The 15,501-nt window shown below is 40.1% G+C and overlaps 1 protein-coding gene across 1 annotated transcript in view; it reads left to right on the top strand.

The window, feature by feature from the left end:
* Positions 1–15,501, top strand: part of CYFIP1 (cytoplasmic FMR1 interacting protein 1) — a 126,725-nt gene that overhangs the window by 64,960 nt on the left and 46,264 nt on the right. The window contains exons 14-15 of the mRNA XM_013059421.2: positions 12,745–12,911; positions 14,480–14,627. Coding sequence (XP_012914875.1) covers positions 12,745–12,911; positions 14,480–14,627 — 315 coding nt within the window. The remainder of the gene's footprint in view (positions 1–12,744; positions 12,912–14,479; positions 14,628–15,501) is intronic.

The following is a 15,501-nucleotide window of genomic DNA, read 5'->3' as shown; positions in this document are numbered from 1 at the left end:
AAATGTCTGTTCATGTCTTCTGCCCATTTCTTGATTGGATTATTTGTTCTCTGGGTGTTGAGTTTGCTAAGTTCTTTATAGATTCTGGACACTAGTCCTTTATCTGATATGTCGTTTGCAAATATCTTCTCCCATTCTGTCAGTTGTCTTTTGATTTTGTTAACTGTTTCCTTTGCTGTGCAAAAGCTTTTGATCTTGATGAAACCCAGTAGTTCATTTTTTCCCTTGCTTCCCTTGCCTTTTGCGTTGTTCCTAGGAAGATGTTGCTGCGGCAGAGGTCGAAGAGGTTGCTGCCCGTGTGCTCCTCAAGGATTTTGATGGATTCCTTTCGTACATTGAGGTCCTTCATCCATTTTGAGTCTATTTTTGTGTGTGGTGTAAGGAAATGGTCCAATTTCATTTTTCTGCATGTGGCTGTCCAATTTTCCCAGCACCCTTTATTGAAAAGGCTGTCTTTTTTCCATTGGACATTCTTTCCTGCTTTGTCAAAGATTAGTTGACCATAGATTTGAGGGTCTATTTCTGGGCTCTCTATTCTGTTCCATTGATCTATGTGTCTGTTTTTGTGCCAGTACCATGCTGTCTTGATGATGACAGCTTTGTAATAGAGCTTGAAGTCCGGAATTGTGATGCCACCCACGTTGGGTTTCTTTTTCAATATCCCTTTGGCTATTCGAGGTCTTTTCTGGTTCCATATAAATTTTAGAATTATTTGTTCCATTTCTTTGAAAAAGATGGATGGTACTTTGATAGGAATTGCATTAAATGTGTAGATTGCTTTAGGTAGCATAGACATTTTCACAATATTTATTCTTCCAATCCAGGAGCATGGAACATTTTTCCATTTCTTTGTGTCTTCCTCAATTTCTTTCATGAGTACTTTATAGTTTTCTGAGTATAGATTCTGTGTCTCTTTGGTTAGGTTTATTCCTAGGTATCTTATGGTTTTGGATGCAATTGTAAATGGGATTGACTCCTTAATATCTCTTTCTTCTTCTTGCTGTTGGTGTAGAGAAATGCAACTGATTTCTGTGCATTGATTTTATATCCTGACACTTTACTGAATTCCTGTATAAGTTCTAGCAGTTTTGGAGTGGAGTCTTTTGGGTTTTCCACATATAGTATCATATCATCTGCGAAGAGTGATAATTTGACTTCTTCTTTGCCGATTTGGATGCCTTTAATTTCCTTTTGTTGTCTGATTGCTGAGGCTAGGACCTCTAGTACTATGTTGAATAGCAGTGGTGATAATGGACATCCCTGCCGTGTTCCTGACCTTAGCGGAAAAGCTTTCAGTTTTTCTCCATTGAGAATGATATTTGCGGTGGGTTTTTCATAGATGGCTTTGATGATATTGAGGTATGTGCCCTCTATCCCCACACTTTGAAGAGTTTTGATCAGGAAGGGATGTTGTACTTTGTCAAATGCTTTTTCGGCATCTATTGAGAGTATCATATGGTTCTTGTTCTTTCTTTTATTGATGTGTTGTATCACATTGACTGATTTGCGGATGTTGAACCAACCTTGCAGCCCTGGAATAAATCCCACTTGGTCGTGGTGAATAATCTTTTTAATGTACTGTTGAATCCTATTGGCTAGTATTTTGTTGAGTATTTTCGCATCTGTGTTCATCAAGGATATTGGTCTATAGCTCTCTTTTTTGGTGGGATCCTTGTCTGGTTTTGGGATCAAGGTGATGCTGGCCTCATAAAATGAGTTTGGAAGTTTTCCTTCCATTTCTATTTTTTGGAACAGTTTCAGGAGAATAGGAATTAGTTCTTCTTTAAATGTTTGGTAGAATTCCCCCGGGAAGCCGTCTGGCCCTGGGCTTTTGTTTGTTTGGAGATTTTTAATGACTGTTTCAATCTCCTTACTGGTTATGGGTCTGTTCAGGCTTTCTATTTCTTCCTGGTTCAGTTGCGGTAGTTTATATGTTTCTAGGAATGCATCCATTTCTTCCAGATTGTCAAATTTATTGCCGTAGAGTTGCTCATAGTATGTTCTTATAATAGTTTGTATTTCTTTGGTGTTAGTTGTGATCTCTCCTCTTTCATTCATGATTTTATTTATTTGGGTCCTTTCTCTTTTCTTTTTGATAAGTCGGGCCAGGGGTTTATCAATTTTATTAATTCTTTCAAAGAACCAGCTCCTAGTTTCGTTGATTTGTTCTATTGTTTTTTTGGTTTCTATTTCATTGATTTCTGCTCTGATCTTTATGATTTCTCTTCTCCTGCTGGGCTTAGGGTTTCTTTCTTGTTCTTTCTCCAGCTCCTTTAGATGTAGGGTTATGTTGTGTACCTGAGACCTTTCTTGTTTCTTGAGAAAGGCTTGTACCGCTATATATTTTCCTCTCAGGACTGCCTTTGTTGTGTCCCACAGATTTTGAACCGTTGTATTTTCATTATCATTTGTTTCCATGATTTTTTTCAATTCTTCTTTAATTTCCCGGTTGACCCATTCATTCTTTAGAAGGATACTGTTTAGTCTCCATGTATTTGGGTTCTTTCCAAACTTCCTTTTGTGGTTGAGTTCTAGCTTTAGAGCATCGTGGTCTGAAAATATGCAGGGAATGATCCCAATCTTTTGATACCGGTTGAGTCCTGATTTAGGACCGAGGATGTGATCTATTCTGGAGAATGTTCCATGTGCACTAGAGAAGAATGTGTATTCTGTTGCTTTGGGATGAAATATTCTGAATATATCTGTGATGTCCATCTGGTCCAGTGTGTCATTTAAGGCCTTTATTTCCTTGCTGATCTTTTGCTTGGATGACCTGTCCATTTCAGTGAGGGGAGTGTTAAAGTCCCCTACTATCATTGTATTATTGTTGATGTGTTTCTTTGATTTTGTTATTAATTGGTTTATATAGTTGGCTGCTCCCACATTTTAAACAATATTTAAAATTGTTAAATCTTCTTGTTGGACAGACCCTTTGAGTATGATATAGTGTCCTTCCTCATCTCTTATTATAGTCTTTGGCTTAAAATCTAATTGATCTGATATAAGGATTGCCACTCCTGCTTTCTTCTGATGTCCATTAGCATGGTAAATTCTTTTCCACCCCCTCACTTTAAATCTGGAGGTGTCTTCGGGCTTAAAATGTGTTTCTTGGAGGCAACATATAGATGGGTTTTGTTTTTTTATCCATTCTGATACCCTGTGTCTTTTGACAGGGGCATTTAGCCCATTCACATTCAGGGTAACTATTGAGAGATATGAATTTAGTGCCATTGTATTGCCTGTAAGGTGACTGTTACTGTATATGGTCTCTGTTCCTTTCTGATCTACCACTTGTAGGCTCTCTCTTTGCTTAGAGGACCCCTTTCAAGATTTCCTGTAGAGCTGGTTTGGTATTTGCAAATTCTTTCAGTTGTTGTTTGTCCTGGAAGCTTTTAATCTCTCCTTCTATTTTCAATGATAGCCTAGCTGGATATAGTATTCTTGGCTGCATGTTTTTTTCTCGTTTAGTGCTCTGAAAATATCATGCCAGCTCTTTCTGGCCTGCCAGGTCTCTGTGGATAAGTCAGCTGCCAATCTAATATTTTTACCATTGTATGTTACAGACTTCTTTTCCCGGGCTGCTTTCAGGATTTTCTCTTTGTCATTGAGACTTGTAAATTTTACTATTAGGTGACGGGGTGTGGGCCTATTCTTATTGATTTTGAGGGGCATTCTCTGAACCTCCTGAATTTTGATGCTCGTTCCCTTTGCCATATTGGGGAAATTCTCCCCAATAATTCTCTCCAGCATACCTTCTGCTCCCCTCTCACTTTCTTCTTCTTCTGGAATCCCAATTATTCTAATGTTGTTTCGTTTTATGGTGTCACTTATCTCTCGAATTCTCCCCTCGTGGTCCAGTAGCTGTTTGTCCCTCTTTTGCTCAGCTTCTTTATTCTCTGTCATTTGGTCTTCTATATCACTAATTCTTTCTTCTGCCTCATTTATCCTAGCAGTGAGAGCCTCCATTTTTTATTGCACCTCATTAATAGCTTTTTTGATTTCACCTTGGTTAGATTTTAGTTCTTTTATTTCTCCAGAAAGGGCTTTTATATCTCTCGAGAGGGTTTCTCTAATATCTTCCATGCCTTTTTCGAGCCCGGCTAGAACCTTGAGAATTGTCATTCTGAACTCTAGATCTGACATATTACCGATGTCTGTATTGATTAGGTCCCTAGCCTTCGGTACTGCCTCTTGTTCTTTTTTTTGTGTTGAATTTTTACGTCTTGTCATTTTGTCCAGATAAGAGTAAATGAAGGGGCAAGTAAAATACTAAAAGGGTGGCAACAACCCCAGGAAAATATGCTTTAACCAAATTAGAAGAGATCCAAAATCGTGAGTGGGGAGAAAGGGGATAAAAAGAGGTTCAAAAAGGAAGAAAGAAAAAGAAAAAAAAAAGAAAAGAAAAGAAAAGAATTTTTTAAAAAAGAAAACACCTAAGAAAAATGTAAAAAAAATATATATATATATTAGATAAACTAGTAAAAAATCGTTAAAAAAGAAAAAGGTAACAGTTAAAAAAAAAAAAAATTTTACCCGAAGGCGAGAAAAAAAAAAATGAAAAAGAAAAAATTAAATTAACTGCAAGACTAAAAAAAATCACAGGAAAAAAGCCATGAGTTCCGTGCTTGGCTTTCTCCTCCTCTGGAATTCTGCTGCTCTCCTTGGTATTGAAACCGCACTCCTTGGTAGGTGAACTTGGTCTCGGCTGGATTTCTTGTTGATCTTCTGGGGGAGGGGCCTGTTGTAGTGATTCTCAAGTGTCTTTGCCCCAGGCGGAATTACACCGCCCTTACCCGGGGTCGGGGTGAGTAATCCGCTCGGGTTTGCTTTCAGGAGCTTTTGTTCCCTGAGCGCTTTCCGTAGAGTTCCAGAGGACGGGAATACAAATGGCGGCCTCCTGGTCTCCGGCCCGGAGGAGCCGAGAGCCCAGGGCCCCACTCCTCAGTGCGCCCTCAGAGAACAGGGTCCAGTTACTCCCGTCTGCCTGACCTCCGGCCGCGCTCCGAGCTCACCGAGCCTGCGACCGGTTCAAGGTAACACGGAGCTGCGAGCTTATTGTCAGCTCTGTCTCTGTAGCCGGCTTTCCCGTTCCAATATCCGCAAGCTCTGCGACACTCAGACACCCCCGATCCTTCTGTGACCCTGCGGGACCTGAGGCCACGCTGACCCCGCGTGGGCTTCGCCCCGGTTTAGCCTCTGGAGCGATGTCCCTCAGCGGAACAGACTTTTAAAAGTCCTGATTTTGTGCGCGGTTGCTCCGCCGCTTGCCGGGAGCCGGCCCCTCCCCCCCCGGGGTCTGTCTTCCCGTCGCTTTGGATTCACTTCTCTGCCGGTCCTACCTTTCAGAAAGTGGTTGTTTTTCTGTTTCCAGAATTGCTGTTCTTCTTCTCTTCGATCTGCCGATGGATTTTCAGGTGTTTGCAATCTTTAGATAAGCTATCTAGCTGATCTCCGGCTAGCTGAAGCAGTCTCAGCTTGCTACTTCTCCGCTATCTTCCGAAGTTAGTTTTTAAAACACTCTGCCTCCACTGCTCTCTCTCACCTTTGTTGTCAGTTAAGTAACCATTCATGTATGGATGTGTTTTTCTCACTGTTCTAATCTGTTGGTCAGTTGGTCTATCCTTGTTCTCATGCCCCTCTGTCTTAATTACTATAGCTGATTCTGTGTCTGGTAAAGTAAGCTTTTCTGTCTTTAAGAGTTCCTTGGTTATTCTTGCTGTTTGTATTTTCATATACATTTTAGAATGATTTTTTCATATCTCAAGTGAAATCTGTTGAAATTTTTAATGGGGATATGAATAAATATATAGGTCATGTTAGGGAGAATTGATAAATATAGAATATTAAGCCTTTTATGAACATGGTATATCCCTCCATTTATTTAGATTCTCTTTAATTTCTCTTTTGTAATCTGTAAAACTCTTAAAAATCTTTTGTTAGCTTTATTTCTAGGCATTTGGGTATTAGATGATAATGTTTTAAGTTTTTTCTAAATGTTTGTCATTGGTATTTAGAATGAAAATTATTTTTTGTATTTTTTCTTTTTTTTGTATTTTTTTTTCAGTTATCTACCAACCTGTCTAAAGTATTTGTTAATTGTAACAAATTATCCATTGGATTTTCTACCAGTATAATCATCACCTGAAAATGATGGCAGTTTTATTTGTCCCAACTTTCCATTTTTATGTTTTTAATCACAAGGGGTCAGACCCCTATTTGTTAAATAGGAGGCACCAGCCATCCTTGTCTTGTTCTTCATCTCAAAGGGAAGGCTTTCAACCTTTCATATAATGTGTTCGCTATAGGGTTTTTTTTTTTTTTTTAATTTGAGAGAGAGAGCACAAGCAGGGGGAGGGTCAGAGGAGGAAGAGGGAAAAGCAGACAACCCTCTAAGCAGGGAGAGCCTGATGAAGGGCTTGATCCCAGAACGCCAGGATCATGATTTGAGCCCAAGGCAGATGCGTCACCGACTGAACCACCCAGACGCACCTTGCCGTAGGTTTCTTATAGCCACTTCTCATCAGATAAAGAAACTTGCCTCCCATTCCTTGTTTGCTAAGAGATTTTGAGTTGATATTAATTCTATTAAACACTTTGTAAAGTACTTCTGTGACTTTTCTCTTTTATTCCATTAATGTGGTGAATTTACACTGATTGTAGGTTTTCTTTTTCCCCCCATTTTTTTTTTTTTTTTTAAATCAGATTTGTTGTTGAGGTCTCCTTGCATTCCTGGTCTAAACTCAACTCAATCATGACAGATTATCCTCTTTATATATTGTTGGATATAGTTTGCTAGTATTTTGCTTAGGACTTTTATATCAAACTTGATGAGTGAGAGTGTCTTTTACTGTCACTTTTTTAAATAAACCTTTTATTTTAAAACATTTTTAGATTTACAGAAAAATTGCAAAGATGGTACAGTGAGTTCCTATATATCCCACAGCCGTTTTTCTTTATTGTTAACAATTCACATTAGTGTCATAATTAATAAACCAGTATTGTACATTATTATTAACCAAAGTCCATACTTTATTTGTATTTCCTCAGTCTTTCCATAATGTCTTCGTTCTGATCTAAGATCCCACATTACATTAAGTCATCATATCTCCTTAGGCTCATCTGGGTTGTGAGTTTTTCAGACTTCCTTTGTTTTGGATGACCTTGACAGTTTTTGGGAGCACTGGTCAGGTATTTTGTCAAATGTTTCTCAGTTGGTATTTTTGTGACTTTTTCTCATAATTAGATTGGAGTTACAGGTTTGAGGAAGTTGGACCACGGAGGTGTGAAGCATCATTTCCATCACATCACATCAAGAGTACATACTGTTAACAAACTCATCACCGTTGGTATCGACCTTGCTTGTCTGGCCAAGGATGTATTGTCAGGTTTCTCTGTTAGGAAGTTCCTTTACATCTTCCTCTCTCCTTTCCCCTTTTCATAGTGTACTTTAGAGAAGGAAATTACTGCACACAGCCCACACCTGTGTAGAGTAACATTACTTTTTTTTTTTTACTTCTATTTGCTATTTATTTATTCATTTATTTATTTTTGTTTAAGTATAATTAACATACACTGTCATTAGTTATAACTTTACATTCTAGTTTTCTGGTTGCTGGCTTCATAAAACAATTCATAGGGGGCTCCCTTTTTGTATTGTCTGAAGGGGTTTGTATAAGGTTCATGTTACTTCTTTCAGTGTTTGCTAGTATTTACTAGTAAAGTTTTCCCTTTATGAGATGGTTTTTGAAACATTCAGTTTCTTTACCATGTACATTTTCTCTTTCTATTTGTATCAGCTTTGTTAAGTTGTATTTTCAGGCATGGTAAGTTAAATTCTCAGGGAATTTTCCGAGAATCTTAAAATTTTCTAACATTTGTCATAAAGTTTTTCAAAATAAGTTCTCATCTTATTTTGGTAACAGGTTTTTTTTTTCTACACAGTATGCAATTAACCTGCTGAAGTATAAAAATTCAGTGCCTTTTTAAAATACATATTCACAGAGTTGTACAGTCACAGTCAAATTTAGGACATTTTTGTTATGTCACAAAGAAACTTCACACCCTTCACCCCCAGTTCTCTCCCTTCAGCCCTAGGCAGCTGCTAGTCTGCTTTGTGACTGTAGATTTGCTTATTCTGAACACCTCATATAAATGAAATTCTATAGTACGTGGCTAATTGTGATTGGCTTCTTTCACTGAACATCATGTTTTTAGGGTTCACACATGTATCAGTATTTTATTCTTTCTATTGATGGATCCCATTCCATTTTATTTACTTTTTATTTACCTTTTAGCTGATTTTTTAGTTTGGTTGTTTCTACTTATTTATTTGTTTGTTTGTTTTTGGCATAACAGTATTTATTATTTTTTCACCACATCCAGTGCTCCATGCAGTCCGTGCCCTCTAGAATAGCCACCACCTGGTACCCCAACCTCCCACCCACCCACCAATTCAAACCCCTCAGATTGTTTTTTAGAGTCCATAGTCTCTCATGGTTCACCTCCCCTTCCAATTCCCCCCAACTCCCTTCTCCTCTCTAACTCCCCATGACCTCCAGGCTCCACAAATAAGCATGTTATGCTCCACAAATAAGTGAAACCATATGATAATTGACTCTCTCTGCTTGACTGATTTCACTCAGCATAATCTCTTCCAGTCCTGTCCATGTTGCTACAAAAGTTGCATATTCATCCTTTCTGATGGAGGCATAATACTCCATAGTGTATATGGACCCCATCTTCCTTATCCATTCATCCGTTGAAGGGCATCTGGGTTCTTTCCACAGTTTGGCAACCGTGGCCATTGCTGCTATAAACATTGGGGTACAGATGGCCCTTCTTTTCACAACATCTGTATCTTTGGGGTAAATACCCAGGAGTGCAATTGCAGGGTCATAGGGAAGTTCTATTTTTAATTTCTTGAGGAATCTCCACACTGTTCTCCAAAGTGGCTGCACCAACTTGCATTCCCACCAACAGTGTAAGAGGGATCCCCTTTCTCCACATCCCCTCCAACACTGTTTCTACTTTTCTATTAAGACTAATGCTTCTGGGACGCCTGGGTGGCTCAGTTGGTTAAGCAGCTGCCTTTGGCTCAGGTCATGATCCCAGCGTCCTGGGATCGAGTCCCACATCGGGTTCCTTGCTCGGCAGGAAGCCTGCTTCTTGTTAGGGTCCATAATCAAAGGAGTGAGACTGATACAAAGTGAAGGTCAAGCAAAGCTTTATTTCGCGCCAAGCATCGAGAATCAAACTGACCAGTCAGGGCCGTCTCTTGCAAAGAGGCCACCCCTCCCAGCCTCACAGACTAACTTTTATAGAGGTAGTTTAGCCGGGCTATACACAGGCGGCTAATGAGATTGCAATACACAGAAAACACTGCACAGTCATGCTAAGTCTGCCACACAGAAAAAAAACTGCTAGGTAACACACGGGTGCCCAATTGAACTTCAGTTTACCCTAGTAGATATATGCGTGCCCCACTGATTGGATGTCTTCACCTGGCCTGGCCTGACCCGACCTTGTATCTAGGCTTTGCAAGTAAGTTCCTCTGGGACGGGCGGGGTCAATCTAAGTTCACTACATAAACACAAAATGACTCCTTCTGGCCAACCAGGCCCTTACACTTCTGCCTCTGCCTCTGCCTGCCACTCTGTCTACCTGTGCTTGCTCTCTTCCTCTCTCTCTCTGACAAATAAATAAATAAAATCTTAAAAAAAAAAAAAAAAGACCAATGCTTCTATTAACTTTTGTATACTAGTTTTTATGAATGCATGTTTTTATTTCTTTTCAAGATACATCCAGTAGTAGAAGTGCTGGGTCATATGGTAACTCTATTTATTTCACATTTTGAAAAACTACCAGATGTGTTTTCCCAAGTGGCAGCACTATTTTATATTCCTACCAATAGTGTATGAGGCTTCTACTTGCTCTGAATCTTTAGCAACACTTGTTATTGTCTGTCTGATTGATTCTAGCCATCCTATCACATGTGAAATGTATCTCATTATGATTTTATTCACATTTTCCTAAAAACTATGATGATGAGTGTATTTTCATATGCTTATTGGCAATTTATATATCTTCTTTGGAGAAATGTTTATTCAGATCTTTTGTCCATTTTTATTTATTTATTTATTTTTAAAGATTTTATTTATTTATCTGACAGAGATCACAAGTAGGCATAGAGGCAGGCAGAGAGAGAGAGGAGGAAGCAGGCTCCCTGCCGAGCAGAGAGCCTGATGCGGGACTCGATTCCAGGACCCCGAGATCAGGACCCGAGCCGAAGGCAGCGGCTCAACCCACTGAGCCACCCAGGCGCCCTTTTGTCCATTTTTTAATTGGATTATTTATCTTATTAAGTTCTCTATGTATTCTAGATAAGAGTTTGTTTCTTTTCAGACATATGATTTATATTCTTCCATTCTTTGGTTGTCTTTTTACCTTATTAATGGGGTCCTTTGAAGCATAAAGTCTTTAATTTTTATTATGTTCAGTTTACCTGTTTTTTTCTTTTGCTGCTTGTGCTTTTGATATCATATCTAAGAAGCCATTTCCCAACCCAGGTAATGAAGATTTACTCTTATGTTTTCTTCTAAGAATTTTACAGTTTTGCCTCTTCAGTTTAAATGTGTGATTCATTCTGAGTTAATTTTTTAGTATGGTGTGAGGTAGGGGCTATGTTAGAGATTCCCAAAACTGCTCTCGGGCTTGATTTGCTAGAGGGACTCATAGGACTGAGTAGCTGTTTTACTCGAGATTATAATTTATTACAGTGAAAGGAGACAGATTTGAATCAGCAAAAGGTACATCGGCGAAGTCCAGGAGAAACCAGGTGCAAACTTCTGGGAATCCCGTACTAGGGCAGTTATGCAGGATGTGCTTAATTTTTCCAGCAGAGAGGGGTGGCAACTCGTGGAAAGTGTTGCCATCTAGGGAAGCTTACCCAAGATCTTAGTGTCCAGGTTTTTTATTGGGGGTCAGTACTGTTGGCATGCAACACAACTTCGTGATTGATTTGAACTACTCAGACTCCAGACTCCCAGTGCAAATATAGCTGTTCACCATAAATTACATTATTGTCATAAACACTGGTACTGCAATGGTCCAGAGCCTTGGGTGTACACAGACACTTTATTTAGGCAGGATAGTCCCAGGGCTGAGAGCTCAATCCCTTGGAGCTGGCCAAGGGCCAGTCCTGAAAACAGGTCTTTCCTGGGTATATGGAGGGTTTCATCATCCCAGGCCTCAGCAGTTAACCCGGTCCTGCACAGGAGACCAACTTCATTGTTTGCATGTCGATACTGTTTGTTGAAAAAATAATATTTCTCTTTTGAATTGTTTTCACACAGTTGTTGAAAATCAGTTGACTGTAAATGTCTGTTTCTATTCCATTGATCTGTATGTTTATCCTGTGCTGATATAGTCACATAATCTCTTACTATCTGTAAACTCTGTGACAATGCCCCCCTTTTTATTCTTAATGCTCATAGTTTGTGCCTTTGCCTGTGTTTTTCTTGATTAGTCCTTCGGGAAATTTGTCAATTCTATTATTTACTTACTTATTTTTTTAAAATAGCTTTATCTTTGTTGATTAACTTCTTTTTTTTTTTAAGATTATTTATTTATTTATTTATTTGACAGAGAGAAAGAGAGACAGCAAGAGAGGCAACACAAACTGGGAGTGGGAGAGGGAGAAGCAGACTTCCCACTGAGCAGGGAGCCCAATGTGGGGCTGGATCCCAGGACCCAGGGATGGTGACCTGAGCCACCCAGATGCCCTTGTTGATCACCTTCTATGATATGCTTGTTTTCTGTTTCGTTAATTTTTACTTGTCAGTATTTATTTCCCTCTAATTTGGGGAAGGTGTATTTTCCTGTTCTTTTTACAGGTTTATGATGACTATTAGATTATTATTGTCAGAATAATAATAATAATTTTTGTTTCCTAATGTATGCCTCTAGAGTTCAAAATTTACTTTTTTAGCATACCTTTTCCTACATCCCATAAATTTGAATATATAGTATTTTTTTCAAGTTGATTTGAATTTGAATTCAGTTCTGTTTGAATTTGATTTGGGGTATTTGCTTTTTTTTTTTTTTTTTTTTTTTCCTTTCATAAAAATGCCTCTTTTTTTCCTTATTAGAGAACACCTAACAAATCCCTAAAGCAAATGAATGGAACACATGAGGACATTATAGTGTCTGTGATGCTATCACAGAGATGAAGTTTAAGCATTTTAGTATATATGTTCTTCCAGGCCTTTATGTGCCTATTAATTCAGCATACTGTTACTGTTTAATAGATGGGATTTGGGCTATCAACTCTAAAAAACTTCTTTCTTTTCCAGCTAATAACATACATGCTTTCATGAATCTTTTTAATTCTTTTTCCTTTAAAGTCCTTCATAGGGATATATCCTTATGCATTTGGGAGTATTCTGAGTGAGTTACTAAACGCTCCTGTTAGCTCCATGCCAAGCTAAGCAGATCCATCACTGTCCTTAAGGCACTCATGGTCTAATGGTGTCAGACCCAGGCATATGGACAGCTGCTGATATAGAGCTAAGCTCACAGCTCTTGAGAAGAGTTACTGGCAGCAGCTTCTGAGCAGAAACCTGGGAAGCCAGACAGAGGTGCTGTGTTTGAGGGAGAGGCAGCTTCCAGGTGCAACTTGGTATCCCCTGAGAAGGAGCCATTTCCTGTCACCATCCACCACACTGACAGTTACGTCTCCCTCTGCAGGTGATTGCCATGATCAAAGGTCTGCAGGTGCTGATGGGCAGGATGGAGAGTGTTTTCAACCATGCCATCCGGCACACTGTCTATGCTGCACTGCAGGACTTTTCCCAGGTTACCCTTCGGGAACCACTCAGACAGGCCATCAAGAAGAAGAAGAACGTCATCCAGAGGTCAGCCTCAGTGTAATACCTCCCTGTGAGCTCAGAGTCTGAAGCTGTAGAATCAGTTTAAGATTAAACAACTATATAGTTAGATATGCTCAGTGCATTTATCTTCAACCTCCTCCAGAAGATGCCCTTCCAGGGATTTTTCTCTAAATGTGATGTGATAGGTCCAACTATTCACCTGAGCAACGTGTAATAAATCGACTACAGAATGTCTGAGCAGTAGGGATGCAGGGTCAAGGGTGTGTTTATCTTGGGGCAGGAGAGTGTCTCAATATCTGTTTAGTGATTCTTATCACCGGGCTTGTGGGGACAGGAAGCCCAGTATCAGATTTCCCATCTCAAGTGTGTCATCTTCAGTATTTTTGCTTCTGTTCCTTTTGACCTATCCTACAAATTGGTCAGAGACTAACACAGATATCGCAGAGATCCTGTAGTGATCTTGAGCTAGTTTACTCTTAATACATAGCCTTTTATGAAATAGTCAATCAGAGAAAGACAGTTATCATATGATCTCACTGATTTGAGGAATTTGAGAAACAAGACAGAGGATCATAGTGAAAGGGAGGGAAAAATGAAACAAGATGAAACCAGAGAGGGAGATGAACCCTAAGAGACTCTTAATCTCAGGAAACAAACTGAGGGTTGCTGGAGGGAAGGAGAGCCTAAGAGATGGAGTGCGCGGGTGATGGACATTGGGGAGGGTATGTGTTGTGAATTGTATAAGACTGATGATTCATAGACCTGTACTCCTGAAACAAGTAATACATTATATGTTAATTAAAAAAAAATACAGCCTTTTCAAGTTGTCTTTCAGAGACATCTATGTAAAATGAAGCTTACTGGGGCTCACAAATATATTGATTTCATTTTGTTGCTTTATAATTGATGTTTTACACCTGGCTTGGTATGACTTTTTGCACTAATAAAATTTGATACTGTTAGTCTTCCCATTTTGCTCATGTTTGCCATAATGGGAGGCTCACCACATGGGAAATGTGAAGTGTAGTCTAAGAGTAACTCAGGTTTTAGCCAGAGCTTTCCCCACGAGGTGATAGGATAGGCACATAGGTACATCTACCCCTGCTTGTGGTGGGGGTTGGGGGGCTCTCCATATGGTAGAGCCCTGGTGGGAATGGGAACGTGTTCCACATGTGTCTGAGACATAGGCCCAGTTCGTACAGTTGTGTTGGTGACATGTTCCTGTTAGAAATCAGGGAATCAGCCAGGGGAAGTTGAGTTTCAGCTCCCTGGGTGGATATTTGTGGTTTGTCTCCTGCCACCTTTTGCATGACTCAGTGTTCAGGAAATAAAACATCACTTTCAGATTAATTGATGCAAACTGCAGCTAAGTCAGATCTTTTGGGGCTAGTAATACCCCCCAGAAAATGATCTATCCAAAGTTTTGCTTTGACTTGGTCCATTACCATGTCCTCCACCGCCCCCAGAGGAAATCACGTTTGAGAATTGGCTGTCCTGAGAGGTGTGTGTTAGGTGAGGCAATGCTGTGATTTTTAAAGTGGTAAGGGTGTCAGCACTCTGTACCTCACTGATGACTTGATGGGACTGTTTAGTGTCCTGCAGGCCATCAGGAAGACCGTGTGCGACTGGGAGACGGGGCATGAACCCTTCAACGACCCAGCCCTGCGAGGCGAGAAGGACCCCAAGAGCGGCTTTGACATCAAAGTACCCCGGCGCGCTGTAGGACCCTCCAGCACTCAGGTTCTCATCCTCCCTGCTCCCCTGTTCCATCTGTTTCCCTAAGTAGGCTAACCCTGAGCTGAGGGTTGATAAGCAAGGTCGGGAGTAAAATGACATAACCACTCTCTGCTCAAGATGATCAAGTACTGCCTGTACCTTTTCTGCTCCTCTGTTCCCTGCCCATGTGAATCTGGAGCATTAGCCAAGATGTTCTTGTGATTCTCAGATTTAATCATTTGCACGCAGAATTTAATTTGACTGCATCAACTCCCATTTCCAAAATGTGGGTGAAAGTCCATGTGTCCATATTGACGCTGTGTTTCCTCGTGGGTGTTTAAATGTATGCTTATACTTTCTATGTTGGGACTAAAAATGATCGTTTCTGAAGATAAACTTTTAGAAATTTAAGATTGTAGCTTTTTTGTGTCCCTGGTCTTAAGCCACCGCTGCTGTTTTCTCTTCTGGCATGCTCAGCCCCCTGACCCCCAAAAGCAGCTTTCTTCTGACTCTCACACCTGATTTAAAACGTCCTTCTGCTTTTTTCTTCCCATTTTGGGGCTTAGTACTTCTTACTCATTGTTCTTCTGTTGGGGGCTTTTATAATCTCTTCTGCCAGCCTTTCAGAGAACTACCAGCAAAGCACATTGTTGGCTTTATATGAAACCTCTCAGATATCTGGGAGGAAGGCATTTGGCCCAGTTAAGGAGGATGCTTGTCCTGGGTCTGTCCAATGTGCATGCAGCTTCCCCACCCTCTGTTCCCATGTGTGTCTCCCCATCCCATGATGTGTGTGTCCTGTGACTAATGGCTCTCTCCCACCTCTCCCCCCCCATCTGTCCGTGTCTAGCTCTACCTGGTGCGCACCATGGCGGAGTCCTTGAGCTCTGCTGAGCTG

The sequence above is a fragment of the Mustela putorius genome, unplaced genomic scaffold (assembly GCF_011764305.1).
Source record: "Mustela putorius furo isolate JIRA1106 unplaced genomic scaffold, ASM1176430v1.1 tig00003972_pilon_pilon_pilon, whole genome shotgun sequence".
In the NCBI taxonomy this organism is placed as follows: Eukaryota; Metazoa; Chordata; class Mammalia; order Carnivora; family Mustelidae; genus Mustela; species Mustela putorius.
Note: the sequence above shows the minus strand (reverse complement) of the source record. Positions and strands in the feature narration are given on the sequence as shown.